General features: G+C 37.6%; 2 protein-coding genes and 1 pseudogene across 3 annotated transcripts; 1 reads left to right on the forward strand and 2 right to left on the reverse strand.

Moving 5' to 3' along the window:
- Window positions 1-3,322: 3,322 nt before the first annotated feature.
- On the reverse strand, window positions 3,323-5,174 carry LOC104776539 (protein JINGUBANG). The gene has a single exon (XM_010500632.3). The coding sequence runs from the start codon at window positions 4,601-4,603 to the stop codon at window positions 3,338-3,340; it is 1,266 nt and encodes a 421-aa protein (XP_010498934.1). The 5' UTR covers window positions 4,604-5,174; the 3' UTR covers window positions 3,323-3,337.
- A 7-nt stretch (window positions 5,175-5,181) lies between these two features.
- Window positions 5,182-7,668, reverse strand: LOC104776540 (metalloendoproteinase 3-MMP pseudogene; annotated as a pseudogene). The gene has a single exon (XR_015595448.1). The product of XR_015595448.1 is annotated as a metalloendoproteinase 3-MMP pseudogene (transcript).
- Window positions 7,669-14,877: 7,209 nt separating this feature from the next.
- LOC104778847 (zinc finger BED domain-containing protein RICESLEEPER 2-like) lies at window positions 14,878-16,320 on the forward strand. Its single transcript, XM_087507227.1, has 3 exons — window positions 14,878-15,537; window positions 15,580-16,198; window positions 16,283-16,320. The coding sequence occupies exons 1-3, from the start codon at window positions 14,878-14,880 to the stop codon at window positions 16,318-16,320; spliced, it is 1,317 nt and encodes a 438-aa protein (XP_087363353.1).
- Window positions 16,321-17,059: the final 739 nt, after the last annotated feature.

Consider the following 17,059-nt stretch of genomic DNA (forward strand, 5'->3'; position numbering starts at 1 on the left):
CACACAATATGAGAGATTTATTAATTAAATATATATATAGAACGATGTCGACGAGGACACTTCAACACAATCAGAGGCTCATCATCATGTGTGGGTTCGTTTTCTAATAAAACCTTGCCAAATCTTTTGTTGGGCTTTATCGAGGATCATTTTAAAACTAGTTAGTGTGTATATTATATTTTTGATTAGTTTGTTGTATAAACTAAGTATAAAAACAATACAATACTAATGTCTAAAAAAAATACTTAACCGTCTTTGATTTTTGCAGATAGAAAAAAATACATTGGAGAAAGAGATATTTGCAGTTTTCAAAATGTTACTTTCACTTCACGAGATCGACACGTATTATTACATTATAATTAAAATGATCACCAGATTCCTACTACGAAAATGATTGGAACTAGACCCCTTTACCGCTTTACGATCACAACAAAACGTCATTATGCTTAGGATTGTTGCCTTGTTGATGGATTTGTTGTATCATCGTACTAAAATGATCTATAAATTATGGGCCTTACAACTGAAAGCCCAATAACTGTATTGTTACAGTTTTAGTAAATTGTACATGTAGGTACTAGGTAGGCACAGAGTATTTATATTTCAATGTAGAACTAGAATATCTCATATCAGCACAAAAAAAAATTGATATCATTCAATGTAATATTCAATTATCTGCACGTAAAGTATGGAAGTTTTTGTTTCCCCCATACTTCACGTGTATGATGCGATATACATTTCTATCATTATACTATAACACATAAATCTAGTCATAGTGGAAGACAAAATTACGTGATTCGTTACTAAAAAGTTCCATGCTTCTAAATTTAACCAATTTTATTTATCTTGCCGATTGTCACATACAAAAATTCCATATTGATAACTTGTACGGTTCTACCAAAAATAAATCACACCACCAGACCACATGGTCTTGATGCTCAACTTCGACGTTGTCGAAACATGCAAGTTTATAATTGAGATTTTGGCCAATGTCATTTTTCTTTAAAAACTTGTCAATGCCAGTTTCAGTTGAGTTTGTGAGAAATGCCATTTTTTGGGTTTGAGAGAAGTGATTAAAAACTAATTTGCCCTTGGCTTAATAGAGGGGAAACGTTTGCGGACAGTTCAAACGAAAGGCTCACATTAATGGCGATTGGACATGAATTAATGGAAGTGAATCTATGGTGCATAGGATGCTTCATAGGTTTAAGAAAAAGATAATGGTAGTTAAGAAAGAGATAATGTTCTGGCATTTAATCTGGACACCTGCAAATTCTCTTGTTTGTTGTCAAAGAAGGCTTTTTGGTCCGGGAACATTGTCTGTTGGAGATGGCTTTGTGATTGTCTATCAGAATTAAAATGTTTATCGGCATTAGATTTTCGGAATTCAAATGTCTATCGGCATTAGAATGTAGATGGACAAGTCTCATTTAAGAGATGACAATGCAGTAGACCAAAAAATATTGCATTAGTAGTACATTTATATTAAAGATAGACAAAAACGACAAGAATACATGTCCATCGATTAGGATAGAGATAGAAGAAAAGAAAGAGTAGACAAAAACTTATGAGTAACAATTTCCACCGCATGGGACAGAGTACGCGGGGAGGTAAACAAAAACAACAGAAAGACATGTCCATCAGCATTAGAATGTCTATCGCCAATAGATTGTGTATGAACAAGTTTCAATAAATTGGCTATGGTCATATTGTAATAGAGAGATGACAATAAGGTAGACAAAAAAACATTGCATTAGTTTTACAGCCATATTAAAGGTAGACACAAACAACATGAATACATGTCCATCTGACTAGGATAGTGGTAGAAGAAACGGTAGACAAAAACAGCAGATATACAATTTCTACCGCATAGGACAAACATTAAGTGTTGTTTGTACAAAAATGGACTAATAATTATCCAATAATTATTGTGTGACTTGCAAATGGTCCATCAGCGAGTGGACATCTACCTTGTCTGCATGATCTGGTCCACCATGGCCACATCATTGTCAGTGAGTACCCTAACAACATTACTACAGTAACAAGAAATGAATATGTTAGTTAATCGATAGACAAACGGGTTTTGAATAACAATTTCACAATCAACAATGGATGACCAAACAGATTTGAATATGTAAATGGGGACATGGTTGTGATGGACATGAATCATGCCTATTTAGTCTAGTGCACTTAAAACAAAGACATAAATAGGCATAAATGGGGGTGGACATACCTTGACTGTTGTAACTGGTCCACATGATGTATTATAGGTCATACGCTTTCGTGGTCAGCAGACCTGCATTAGGGACAAACATGTAAACAGTGGACACCTACTGCGTACGTTGAATGTTAAAACTGAGGAAACTACAGTTCGACAGACCTTGACTGTTGAAACTGGTCCTACGGAGGGAGAACATACCCAATTCAATCAACAAATGGTCCATCAGCGAATGGTCCATCAGCGAGTGGACATCTACCTTTGTTTCCCTAACTTAGAATCTCCGCATCTGACTCTACACTGAAACTAGGTTCCCCTATCTTGCCGACCGGGGCCGGTGGGCGGAAAAAACGGAGGATTTGGATGTAGAAGTGACTGCAAGAAGAAATTCATCATTACATCCAAAGACGTTGGACTGTTCAGGCGGATGTGCGGTGAAGAAGAAGAAACAAAAAAGAAGATGATGAGACAAGGGAGAGAAGAAGAAATGGAGTTTCTGAAAAGAAAAGAAGAAACAAAGAAGAAAAGATGATAAGACAAGAGAGAGAAGAAGAAACAAATATTTTTTCCCTTGTTTAAGCGTTGCGAACGATGGGAGAACGACAAAAGAATAATTTTTGGAACCCTCTGTGGCAGGTGGAAAAAGGATTTCACGAAAGTGGTATAGGAGAGAAAAATTGGTACTGTTCATGGCATAATTGACAATTTTCTCTTTATAATTTTCTGTCGTCATTCTTTGTTTAATTAGTACTTTAACTCTATATTTAAGAAGGAACAAACAGAAGTATTTTGATTTTGTAAAACAATACACATAAGTTCGTGTGCAGCCCGTAAAGGCCATTTCGAATAACATATAGCTAGCAACAATCAAAAACGAAAAAAAAAATCTCATATATTTGGATTTGTACTATAATAATATGGTATACGGAGGTGAACGAACTTGTAATATGTAATCTTCATATGAAAGTGTCCTCTAATAATACCGAGTGTGATAGGTTTGTGACCAACCCTAGCTAGCTCTATTAATTATTATTGTATAACACATTCGTAAATAAATATATAGACTAATTCAGAGAGATTAACCAATGGTCACGACATAGATTGTAATTTGTAAATAAGTAATTAAATAGATGAGACCCTTAAGTTCCAAACCTTAACAGAAAGATCAAGACTCCCACTAAAAACCATACAAGTATAATCGGAATTAGAATCAGAATCAGAAACTGCGACGGCCAAACACTTAACGGGCTTGGTATGTCCTTCCAAAACCGCCAAACAAGTATAACCCTCTTTCTCCATTAATCCTCTCTTCCATACCCTCAAGCTCTTATCCGCTGATCCACTCAACACCAAATCAGACACAACCGCTAAACACATAATCGCCTTAGTGTGGCCCCTTAAAGCTCCCACCACAGACATATGTAGTAATTCACCATCAACACCATCATCTTCTTTGCTTAATCTCTCCCACACAAGAATCGATCTATCACACGCTCCTGAGTAAAGAACCTTCCCATCTTCACTCACCGCCAATGCATTCACCGCCGAGAGATGTTTAGTCAGAGTAGCGACGAGATAGTGTTTCTTGTCTTTCTTGTTCCACACTTTGATCTTCTTATCTGCCGAGCCCGTGTAGACAAACCCGTCAGGAGACACCACGATGGCGTTGATGGCATCGTCGTGAGCCTTTTCGATAGACTCTAAGCATTTGAAATCGGATGTTCTCCATATCTTGAAACTTCGGTCCCACGAACCAGAGTAAAGCATAGTGCCGTCTTGTGATAAGGCGAGAGATGACACGGCGTCTACGTGGTGAACCCACGTGCACTTCTTGTGCCGTCGGACTTCCACGTAGCTTTTGCTACTGAAGAGATTCTTGAAACGGTCGTTCATCGTCGGAAGAGTCGCCACGCACTTGTACCTCTGATCACTGCGACTACTGCTCTCGTCGATGATCCTCCAAACACGAATCTTGTGATCCTGATGAGCGCTTATTAGCTTGTCTCCCAGAATCACCAGCGATTTAACCCCTCCGTTTCCTGTAGAAACTATGTTACGGTCATCGCCGGTGGAATATTCCGGCGAGAAAGGAGGTTTACGGGGCCATACACGTATCTCGCTGTTGGAAGAGCCTGTATAGAGTAATTTATCGGATACGGCGAGCGAAGAGACGTACGAGGAGTGACCTTTGAGAGTGGCTAAGCACTGGTGATAGACGCTCGAGCTCTGCGGCTGGAAAGACAGCGAAGGAACCAATGGGAGACTTGGCTGAGACAACAAAGATGATGATGACGTGGATGATTCTGATTGGTGATGAGTAGATTTCGTTTGACATTCTGATCTGTATTTATTACAAGGCAGGGGACAAGAGCATGGGAGCAAACCCATTGTTCTTACTTCTTGAGCGAGCTAGAGAGAGAGATTTTATTTGTTTGTTCTGGTGTTGTCGGGAATACTCGTGGATATGCTTTGCTTTATACAATGAGTCGTATCCCTAGCATAGGTAGGGAGGATTTGGGGAGTTTATTATAATTAAGCTATTTGGTTTAGCCATAAACATTTATAAAAAAAAAGATGGGCGTTAATGGAGAAAGGTGAAAGATAATTAAAAGAAAAGGTTGAGGGTAGTGTACGGTGGGGGGGACTAATTGATCCCATGTGTCGTTAGTGTGATAGTGTGATGATGTGTTTATATTAAATTAACATATCTTTGTGTTCCTAACTTACCTTTTTGTGATTATTGTATTTCCCTTATAATATCTGTTTTGATTTCGACATAGTAGTAGTATTAAATTGTATTTCTTGAGTTGAGGAGAGACCAAACCCGATGCTTCTAAAGTTATTATGATAAAATTCCTTCACCATGGTCAAATTGTCATCATTATTTGTAGTTATAATGGTCCCCCATCGATAGTTGCTAACTTCCTATCAATTTAAAGATCAAAAGTTTAAATAAAAGTTTCAACTTTACTGTAGAAAAAACAATAGTTATATGAACTATTGAGTTATTTCGTATTTTAAAAAGTGTTCTATGTTCAAAAATAGAAACTATGCATGAATGAAGAACAAATCTATGAAGGAGAAGATACAAAATATACAGAAAGAATATAAATCGTGTCATAATCTGACTATTTTATCTACACTAAATACAAAAACAATCCAACGGTCGACAGAAGTAGACTAGTCAAAACCAATCTAGAACCGTTGATTCTACTAGCAGCACCGGATTCGCCAGTGTCTCGCTGTTGAGTGGACGGTGGTGGAACAATAGAACCGTTGAGGTTAGGATTCTCACCGTACAAATACTGGACCCCTTCCACGTCATTGGTCGTTAATTCTACTTTACGCATCCCCGTCGTGATGGTTGGGTACATGATGGAACCTTCGACCGAGGAATGGCCTAACCCTAGAAGATGTCCGATCTCGTGAACAGCCACCGATTCAAGATCAATAGCCTCAGTCACGGAGAGAACACCGTCTCCGCCTTCACCGGAGATGATCCAGTTCTCTTCTGCGTCGAGGTGAAAGTGTCCGGTAGGGGGCGAGAACGCGTGAGCCAACGTTCTCAATGGGCCGTCGAACGGTTCTCCGTCACCGTGTTCGCCGGAGTAGAACCCGATGAAGATGTCGGAGGTTCTGAAACTCTCCACGTGGGTGAACGTAAGGGGAGTTACCTCTGCCCATCGAGCGAACGCGCGTGAGAACACGGTCTTGACCTCTTCGGTCAACTTGTTTCGCGGATCGAACGCGTAGGTTAGATCACGGCGATTTCTCGGCCACCGTGGCTCTCCGGGGAAAAGAGAGTAGCGTTTGACGGCGTGGAAACGTTGACTCCGCCCGGAGAAGGAGACCTCGTAGGTTCTTCTACCGCTATGCATAGTTGATGTGCCGTTGACTACGTCGGGGTTACCGCAACGTGGGATCATGACGTGTTTGAGAGTGAGCTCGTCGAGTACACCGGTGACGTTTAGCCGGAAGTTTCTCTGGTACATCTCGACAGCGTTCTTGAGGATATCGTCGAAGTCGTCTGTGAAGTTTCCGGAGAGAGTTTCGGGGATGTAGCCAAAATGTTGGAAGTACTGTTTAAGCTTGTAGAGACCATCGTATGTCTCGCCGACATGACATCCGGTGAAATTCAAGAAAGAGTTCCAGAGGTTTCCGGTGGCGTTACGAATTAGCTCCAGCGGAATGGCTGAGGAGTTGGGATAGAAACCGGCGGAGACTGGAGAATGAACGAAGAACAACAAGAAAAACCCGAAAACACAAATCCTCATCATGGTCGTGGGTTTTGGATTATAGCAACCAAACACAAAAAGATTAAAACTTTGTAATGAAGAGGTAATTATCATTTTAAGTCTTTCAAAACCTGATGCACTAGTTGTAACAAAGTATTTCTTTTGAATATAATTTAACATTAAATTCAAAAAAAAAAAAAATATTGAGATTTATAATTAAGAGAGTTAGCGAGAGGACATAGATAATGCAAAAACAAGTATAGAGTCGTTGAAGCTAGTTTGAATTTTCATTGTTGAAAAAAGCTGAAATTATTCAAAGGAAACTTCCTCCGTCCTCGGCATTTTTCAAAGGTCTTCGTGAGGAAACAAGACTAAAGATGCTTCTGCGGTTCCGCCAATAAATAGTGTCCTTTTCTTGATAATAACATTTGCTTGGTGCATGAATTAGGCTCCGGTTAAGTCTTGGTCTAGAAATTGAGATTGACCGATGGTAGAGGACTGGTTAAATTCAAAGTTTTTAAAAGAAACATGAAAATAAAAATGGTTGAAGGCGGCAGAATCAACTAAATTGGTTGAAGTTTCGAATAGTATTTTTTTTTTTTCTCAAAATTTAATTATAACTTTTCCTAAAGGTATACTATTTGTTATTATTGGTCGAAAAAATAAACTACATCCTCAACCCTACACGAGTAAATGACATGACTTGTTTGTTAGGCCATCTAATTTATCTTCCTAATGGGTTAACGTGTACAAGTTCGAAGCCCGTTTCCATCGGCTCTTCTAGATAAACAAAACCGTAGGGCAGCTTAGATTTCATTTGTTTGGGCTGTAAATCGTGTTGGTGTACATTAATTTCGGCAGTCATGATAACAGAATTTAATTTACATTTTTTTTGTGTGGTTTTGGGTTAATATATCACCACAAAAAGAAGTTTGCTTTACAGACGATTAGTTTTTGACTTATATATGAATCATGAGGCTGCGGCTTACCCAAAAAAAAGAAGCTTATACAGCCTACAACCGTTGTGGTAGCGTTCGATCCGTAGACCATCCAAGGGAGGCATAAGGAAGAGTTTAGACTTTGCTCAGAATAAAATTTAAAGCGTAAGAAAACCACACTATTGATGAAAAAGAGAAGTTGGGTTTGATTATATTTTTGGAACATTATTTTAGAAATGGATTTTTGGGAAGATATTTGCTAGACAATGATGAAAATTTCAGACCCAACATTTACGATGGCTTCACTTGTGTAAACATGAGCATCCACTTGACCGAGTAAACAAAAACATGGCGACAGGAGACCAATAAGAACTCAGAATCCACTAGTGACTAAGTAATTAAGTCTTCCGTAGCTTCAAACTCTATATATCTCTTTTAATTATCTCGACCAATTTTTTTTTCTTTTTCTTTTCTCCTTGATTATTCTCGACCATAGCTTTGATTTTATCTCTCATTTCAACAACCAATGGATTTAAAGGTTTATGTTTGAGTATATATATACTTCTAAATACATGATATCATTTTAAAAAACGGGTGGTTCAGGTAGATGACTATATTCGAGGCCAAAATTTGCAAAAGAACAAGTATGGTGGCAAAATTGTGAATAAATAGTAGAGTTTTCGTGATTTATATATGTACAATATGGATTAATCGGATAAAACAAAGCTTTGTTTGTTAAAACTTAAAACTAAGCACACAGATTTCGTTATATTTCTAAAAACATGCGTGATAATTATATACCGGTTTCATGTAAACCCTAGAGTGTATACCATACGTTACCAGAGAAATGTAAACTGACATCAACTAGTTAATTATTACAATTATATTTTACTTACGTTCGAATAATTCCAAAATTGAGCACTCTCTTTCAAGTTCACTAAACTGTAAAGAAAAGAAACTAAATGATCAAATTCCAGTGACTAATTAGTACGTACGAAATGTTTGCAGACGGTAGAGTTATATCAAAATTATCTCTCTATGAATTAACTAAATTTTAAATGTTGAAACAGATCCAATAAGAAATCTTAAAATGTTACACTTTTGTAGTATGGAAGTTTGATACTTCTTCGACATTTTTCCCATAATAATACTTTTTTTTTTCTCAATCATTTCTTGCTTTTACATTTTTGTATTCAGGATTCCGCTTCAGCTACGAAACAATGTCGTTTTTTGTAGAGAGTGAACTCATCAACTTGAACTCTTTAGGAAGGCTTGACTAGTAGCCGACGACCCACGCAAACTAAGTCGTCTCTAGCTTCAATTCTTTCTCCTCTCTACTCTATATAGTCACGATCATCATAATTACGATGTCGTAGTCTATTATTGTCTTTTCCATCATTTTCTTTCTTCTGCTTCTCATATTTTCGATCCTTATAGATGACATAGTACTTCCCATTGACTCAGTTAGTCTTCTACGTACATTTCTTACATATATTTCCCAATACTCTCCGTAAAGTCGAAGCTAAACTTTTCAAATTACTAACTTGAAAAGAATCAAGTCTTATTCTGGCTGAACCCAAAAACCTTAAAAAATATATGCGAGTTGCTCATAATAAGAAGGTACATGTTTGTCGTGGATCATATATATCACATAAAAATCCACCTCGATGATGCATGTTTTAAATACGTTAGAAGAAAAATACGATCAGCTGCTATGTGAAAAGAGTCTATTATATGTCTTGTTATCAATGCAAATGCTTTCAGTAGTTCCGTAAGGCAATTTAAGCTCGTCGTTGGTTACAACATCGACGTATATTCTGCTTCGGCGGAGAATTTGAAGAAGGTGGATTGTTTTTTTTTGTTTTTTAAGAGACGAGGATATCACCAAAGAGGACCACACATGGGTCGCATACTGTTGTCTGTTGACTACTCACGTACGTTACAAACTCCGAAAGAAAATATGTTGTATGCTATGTTGTTATGTTATTTCCATGTTTTCACTACAAGACGTGAAAATAGACATAAATTAAGTAATATTAAATAATAAACTAAAAGATGTCCACGTGAAAGTGGAATAATTGGCTAGAAAGAAAAAGAAAAAACTAAAACACTACAAGCGAATAGTCTTCGCGAAGACCTTTAAAACCCGAAAGAGAAGTCGTCCATGGCTTTCAAGTCTCTGTCTTATCTCTCCTTTGCTAATGAAGCAAAGAATTTTGGTAAGATCTATAAAAATACCAATCTGGTTAAGAAATTAATTAGATGTTTACGTTCTAAGTATGCAGCTCATAAAGTAGTTATGAGGGTATCTGGCAACACGGATACCTTGAAGTTTGAGGATCTCGTTGGTATGCTAAAATCATAGGAGATGGAAGTTGCTGAAGAACTGAGAATTCATGGTAAAGAAATTGCATTCAAGGCAGATGACAAGAGTGATTAGTTGCAAGAGATAAAAGATAACATGTCCTTGATGGCAAGAAACTTTGGAAAAGCTCTCAAACGTGTTGAAAAAGGACATGGACGAGGGTTAGCTCGTTGGAATCAAAGTGCTACAGAGAGGTCTTGTTCTAGGCCAAATATATCTGAGAAAGAAAAAGCTGATCAGAGAAAAGAGATTCAATGTCTTGAATGTGGTGGTTTTGGTCATTACAAACTTGAGTGTCCAATGTTTAAGCGCAAGGAGATGAAGTGCTTTGAATGTAAAGGGATTGGACTTTTAAAATCTGAATGTCCAAACATGGTGAAAAGAAATAATAAGGCATATGTTAGCTTTAGTGATTCAGAATCAGAGAGTGATGGGGATGAAAAAGAAGGAGGAATGCTGAATCTTTTTGCATATAGTGCTAAGAGTGATGACATAGCTGATGAAAGCTCAGATGATGATGGTGAAGAGTCGATTTCAAAAGAGAGCTACTGTGTTTTGTATGACAATTGGGTTTAGTTGTGTAATGAAAAGTTGTTTCATGTCAAGGAAAAACTGAAATTGGAAGCCAAAGTCAATATGTTAGAAGAAAGGAAGCCTGAAGTATTGATTGGTGAGGAACTTCCTCCTGCTGAAAAGGAGTTGTTTGAGAAGAAGCTGAGAAATCTGCAAGATTTGTATGGTTTGGAGAAGGAAAGATCGACAAGCTTAGAAAGAGAGTTGAATGAGAATCACAAGAAGATCAGAATGTTTAACAATGGTGGAAAAAAACTGGATGAGATTTTGTCAATGGAAATTGTAGGGTCTCAGCATAGAGGTCTAGGTTACCATAAGGAGGAGACAGTTGAGCTGTTGTCTAGTGATAAATCAATGAGTTTTGTTAAGAGCAATGAAAATCGTGAAATGGAGTCAAGTATTCTGGAAAAAGGTGTACAACAGAAGGTCCCTGTAGTACCAACCAGGAACACACAACATCAACCTAAGCGAAGAGGTTGGACTAAATCCAAGCGAGGACGTAGGATCTATGAGTGTTTTCACTATGGTAAAACTGGGCATGTCATATCTTTTTGTTATAAGTTTAAGAACAAGATTAGAGAACTTTGGATGGCTAGGAAATGTTTTATAGACCATCTCACTGTTGCAAAGTTTGGGTTGCTAAAAAGGATCTTTACAGTAAGGTTTCTGAACCTAATGAAAGACAATATAACAAGTAATCCAGGAAATTGAGGAAATCAACCTATGTTGCAATTTCTCGAAGATAATTAATGAAGACAATGTTGGGGTTGAACCTGAGGTTCTACAGAAGCGTGTTGCAGAAGAACTTGTACAAGAAAAAGTCACAACTGAATCAACCGGATCCAATAGTGCTGATTGGAATGATGAATCGCCAGGAGTCTTAGCAATATCTAAACAGTTTCAAGGTCACAAGAATCACTATGCTGCAGTTGCAGTTGTTGAGCAAACCTCTCATCATGTTGAAATGAATTTTCAAGAATTGTTGCAACATTGTTGTGTTTCAAAGGTTGAGCATAAGGATATTATAACAGCTCTTGAGGATTATTTTTGGTACAAGGCATGATAGGAAGCTTGTTGTGTCTCCCTGCTTATATGTCTTCATCCTTGTTTTTATCAGAATGTGCACTCACGCTGGGGGAGAGTATGCATATTGGTGATGTTGTAGCTGAATGTGGCTAAGGGGATGTTTTTGGAAGATTCTGGTAGTATTCAAATCTGGAGCTTGAGTTGTCACATTCAAATAAAATGGGGGAGATTGAAAGCATGAAGCTTGAGTTGACACATTCAGATAAAAAGAGGGAGAATGAAAGCATGAAGACATTTGGTGGAACAAGGTTAGTATGTAAGACACTGGAAGAAGTTGTGCCCAGGAAATAATGAACCTGATGTTGAATGATGTGGCAAATTATAATTGGAATATTGGAGTTTCCTTTATTGATTAGCAAGATATCATCGGATCAAATAAAGAAGATTTGGGGTTATCTTAAATTAGGAAAGTAGGTTAGCCGACGTGATATGTTAGCTATCTATATATATTGGTATTGAGGCTTAAAGTTTTTCTTCAGCCGTATAGAAAAAGTAGGAGCCAAGCGAATAAGCTTTTAGGGTTCTTAACAAGTTTTGATTAGATTAAGTATTGGTCAGTGACAAGTCGTGTTGACTGTGTGTAAATCTGATTAAACATTTCTTGTAAGATTGTTTAAGTGATTCTTAATAAGAAAAGAGGTTCTTTTGAATATTGGCTGCATCTTCGTTTTTACAGACTTTTCGGTATAGTTTTTTTTTTCACTTTCATTTCATATTGAAATTTCGATTTTTTGATGAGCAAATAATAAAACAGTTTAGCTGTACCACATTCCAACTTGGTTCTCAATTCGGTTTATACGGATTGAATAGACAAATCATCACCAAAATTACCAAACCTCCGCACTCTAATAAAAATGTGTAATGCGTTTGGGTGTGGTGCAGGTGCAAAAAAGACAAACCATCCAGATCAAGTGATGATGATCCGAAGTATTCCACGGATTTCAATTCCGTGACGGTTTTTAGCGAGTTCGTGCCAAACCTACTCCCAATGCAAGCGATCATACTTACCTCCACGACCTCCTCCGTGCAGTCCCTACACCCGATGTAAGCGTCCTCCGCTTCCAAGCTCTCCCAAAAGCACAAACAGACTTGGTCACTGATCTCATTGATCTCACTATATGCAAGTTTTTTACATTGTGGTTTGGTTTGCGATTTCTGTTCTTCATCCATATGCATGTGTTATTTGTCATAATTTACAAATTTATCTAATGCAAAAATATATACATATAAATATATCAACTGGGCTACTAGAAGTTCCGTTAGTTGGTTAATCATTTTAAAAGGACTGAGATTCTCTGTCATTTAACTGGTAAAAGACAAGACTTTCCTTGCGTTTGTGACAATATTGGTGGCGAGAAAGTTCATCTTCCATTAATCTTTACAAACATATATATATACAACTCTAGAAGTTTTAAGAGAATATTCTGAAGTTGATGATCAAGATATAAAATAAGGCAATATAACATAGTTCTAGTGATCTATACAATATTCTCTAATACTCCCCTTTTAAGTCGGTGCATGAAGGTTTCGAATGCCCAACTTGCAAAGAAAATAAGTAAACTCTGGAATTTCAAGGGACGTTGTGAAAATGTCAGCAAGCTGATTGATAGTATGGATTTTGAAAATTGCAATAAGTCCCACCTTGATTGCATCTCTGACAAAGTGACAATCCGCTTCAATGTGTTTAGTACGCTCATGAAAAACTGGGTTGATAGCAATATCAAATGCTGCTTGATTATTACAGAAAAGTGGTATAGGATCAACTTGTTGAATACCAAATTAATATATATATTTGACGGAGATAAAAAAAAATCAACTGCATCAAATATAATTAGAAAAATAATAAGGGAAAGTAATGGAAAAATGAAAAAAAGAAATACAAAGTTGCCCCACATATTATAACATGCAAACTCTTTTGACTGAGTAAACTAGGCCTGCGAATCCGAACCGAACCGATTTGTCCGAACTGACCCGAACCAAAATTTGGACAAATCGGTTTGGTTATATATCTGGTTGTTATCCGATCGGAAAGAGTAAAAATTTGTTTCGGTTTTATATTTGGTTCGGTTTGGAGAGGGTAAACCGACGGGTAACCGAAATTAACCCTACCTATATAAGCTTATAAACCGGTTTAATTAGTTCTAACCTAATCGAAAAACCTAAAGAACTTTTGCTTTCGACGGCTGCGACTGCGAGTGCGAGAGAGAGAGTTCAAATCGATTTCCTCTTTGATTCTTGCGTTTAAACTCAGATAATCCTTGTTCTTAATCTACAAGGTAAGTTCTTCTCTGTGAATTTTCTCCAAGTTCTTCTCTATTAAGCTTCTCCAAGTTCTTTGACGTTTTGTTGTTAATTACTTGGCTATAGTGTGTTTAGGAATCATAATCTAGGTCTTTAAAATTGCAAGACTAGTGTTTTAAAGCATCGTTTCTGAGATATAATTTGCTGTCCGTCTATGATTCATAGTCATAGTTCATAGTTATCTTAGTAGTCGAATTGTATTCTTAATCGACATAAATGGACTGTGGTTGTTTGTCTTCTTCGTTTGTGTAGTTCAAACTTGTTGGATGTGTTTGTCTAATTGTGTTTTCTTTGAACAGGTCTGTGATATCTCACGATTCTGGTGAACACAACAACGAACCGTTTCTGCCTGGTGAGGTTGATGGAGAAGATGCTCCGTCAGGTGCTTCCGTTCGAGGGAAAAGAAGAAGAACTCAGCGAGACACTTGTCCTCTTCTGTCCCAACCGAGGAAAAAGCTAGGCCATAGATCTCCGGTGTGGGAGAATTTCATTCAACAAGTGCATGAGCATGCACTTGCTAGCTGTCGTTACTGTGGTTAAGAGATCGGTTGTGACACAGTGATACATGGAACAAGTGCCATGAATAATCACATTAAAAGGTGTAAGTTGTTCAAGATGCACGAAGATAGTGGTACTTAGAATGTATTAGCTGGTGATAGCAGTGGTGTGATGACAGCAATCAAGTATGGTCAGGGTTTGTTTCGAAGGTCTGTCAACGAAATGATTGTGCTTAGTGAGCTTCTGTTTGCATTTGTGGAGTCGGAGGGGTTTAGGAGACTTTGCAGCAACGGTCTTCCAATGTACAAGGTCCACTACAGGAAGACAACAACTTCAGATATTTATGGTATGGATTTGAAAGAGAAAGCAGCTTTGAAGGAACTGTTTGCTAAGGAAAACCAGAGAGTATCTATGACGACAGATATCTGGGTAGCTCCCACTACTTCTTGTATCTACATGTTCATAACCGCACACTGGATTGATAGAGAATGGAATTTACAGAAGAGGATCATTAGTTTTAAGCCTGTCACAGATCACAAAGGTGATACGATTGCTGAGCACTTGATTTGCTGTCTAGAAGAATGGGGAATCGAGAAGGTATTCACAGTAACTGTGGATAATGCTAAGGCGAATGACAAGGCTCTAAGTGTATTCTGAGGCGCTCTGATGATGAAAGGACCTGATGCCTTAGTTATCAATGGAGAGTATCTTCATATGCGGTGTTGTGCTCACATCTTAAACTTGATTGTGAGGGATGACTTATCTAAGGCAAAAACGAGTATATTGTCTATCAGAAATGCCATTAAGTATGTGAGATCATCTAGAGACAGGCTGAAATCGTTTTTTCTGCGGGTTGAGACAGGGAATGTAAGTCGAGGAAGCTTATGTCTTGATGTTGCAACCAGGTGGAACTCGACTTATCTAATGCTCGCAGCCACAATTAAGTTTAGGGTTGCATTTGAAAAGATGCTGGCTGAAGACAATCTCTATAACGAGTACTTCATGGAGACTGAAGAGAATGCTGAAGAGAATTCTGAAGGGGATACGGGTGAGAATGGTCGAAAGTGTGTTGGTCCACCTACTTTTGCTGATTGGGAGCAGGTGCAGAGGTTAGTTAAATTTTTGAAGATCTTTTTCAATTGCACTTTGTCCTTCTCGGCTACAAAAACAGTGACCTCTCCTGTTTGTTACAATGAGCTGGTGATCATTAAGAGGAATCTGATCAACCTAAGCATTAATGGTGATTTGCTACTAAATACTGAAGCTATGATTATGAGGGCAAAGTTTGAAAAGTATTGGGATGGTCTCAACAACATGAATCTGCTTGTAATCATTGCTTCTGTATTTGATCCCAGAAACAAAATGTAGTATGCTGGTCTTTGCTTTGACAAGCTTTATGGCAAAGACAATGTGGAAAGTACTCATCTAAGATCGTCTATTAAGAGTGTGATGAAGCTGATGTATGGAGAGTATGTGGTGAAGCTGAGTGGACATGAGCCTGGAAACTCAACCAATGGTGGAACCATTACTGAACCTGGACTGACAACCAATGATCTGTTTGATTTGTCAGATGACGGTTGTTATGAGAGAATGGATATGTTGTACTCTGAGATGGTTGCTGAAACTTCAAATGAGGAATGTAGCAGTGAGCTTGATATTTACTTATTGGAGAGACCTGTGATAAGAACTCCAGCTGTTTTAGGAATGGACTTTGATATTTTATCTTGGTGTAGGCGTAACAGTTCAAAATTCCCAGTCTTATCCGAGGTAGCTAGAGATGTCCTCGCCATTCAAGTTTCATCAGTTGCTTCTGAATCTGCCTTCAGCACAAGTGGTCAGATTTTGGACCCTTATCGAAGCTCTATGTCACCACACATGGTTGAAACTTTAGTTTGCAATCAACAATGGCTGAGGAATACCATTTCTGCTGAGAAATTAGCCAGCTTAGTTCAGATGTTTGAGGAATTGCAGTTTCATGAGTCCTTAGGTAAGTCATTTCTCTTTTATTTAAGTTTTGTTGTGTTACTCTCTTTAAACCATTCACTAACTGACAATCATTTACATTGTGCAGCTTCACAGAGTGAGGGACACCCATCCGCACATCCATGATCGAGAGATGAACACAAGTAACTTAATTTACTACCTTACTTTCAGTTTTATTTACAAGGCATATGTATCATTTTTATTGACATAGTTTCTGGTTTTTATTTGCAACAGGAGACAACGAACTGAAGCAAATAATGATCTAAATTCTTAAGGCTTGTCTCCCTTTCTCTCTATATCTTTTGAAAAAACTAATATAACTATTAACTACCTATTTTTTGGCATGGAGTTTTGAATGACAATATACCAAATGCATCCTGGTAAGAGGAAAGGATCATTGGTATTTTGTCATTTATGATGATCTCTTCTAACTTATGGCTCCCCACATTATTTTTTGAACAACTGTGAATTGTCTCCCAAAGTCTCTTTACTTGAGCCGAGACAAGTAGGAATCCAACTGTAGGATTGCCTTCTGAACTTGTTGTTTTTTGTAAATTGTCTCCAATTGTCCTACGTATGTAACTAGGATTGACTAATGTTGTTGTTTTTTGTAAGCAAAACTTGTATGCTATGATGCTTAATGTCATGAATCTATATGCTAATGTTGGATCGTTCTGTTTTGTGTGTTTTGAGTTCATGGTATTTGTGTGTTTCTGTGTTGTGTGTTTTGAATCCACAGTAACCAAACACACCGAACCGAAATAACCAAACATGTAACCGACCCGAATCGAACTTGTATTCGGTTATATTCGGTAGAATTTTCAATTTCCGAATTAACCGAATAACCAAAAAACAGAACCGAATT

Source organism: Camelina sativa, chromosome 3, assembly GCF_030686135.1.
Source record: "Camelina sativa cultivar CO46 ecotype springtype chromosome 3, ASM3068613v1".
Lineage (NCBI taxonomy): Eukaryota > Viridiplantae > Streptophyta > Magnoliopsida > Brassicales > Brassicaceae > Camelina > Camelina sativa.

What these genes read in the sequence shown, in the direction of transcription:
- LOC104776539 (XM_010500632.3), bottom strand. Translation starts at nt 4,603, where the DNA reads ATGGGTTTGCTCCCATGCTCTTGTCCCCTGCCTTGTAATAAATACAGA.
- LOC104778847 (XM_087507227.1), top strand. Translation starts at nt 14,878, where the DNA reads ATGATGAAAGGACCTGATGCCTTAGTTATCAATGGAGAGTATCTTCAT. An exon ending in TCAACAACATGAATCTGCTT is followed by an intron (nt 15,538 to 15,579) that starts GTAATCATTGCT and finishes AACAAAATGTAG; the next exon opens with TATGCTGGTCTTTGCTTTGA. An exon ending in GCAGTTTCATGAGTCCTTAG is followed by an intron (nt 16,199 to 16,282) that starts GTAAGTCATTTC and finishes TACATTGTGCAG; the next exon opens with CTTCACAGAGTGAGGGACAC.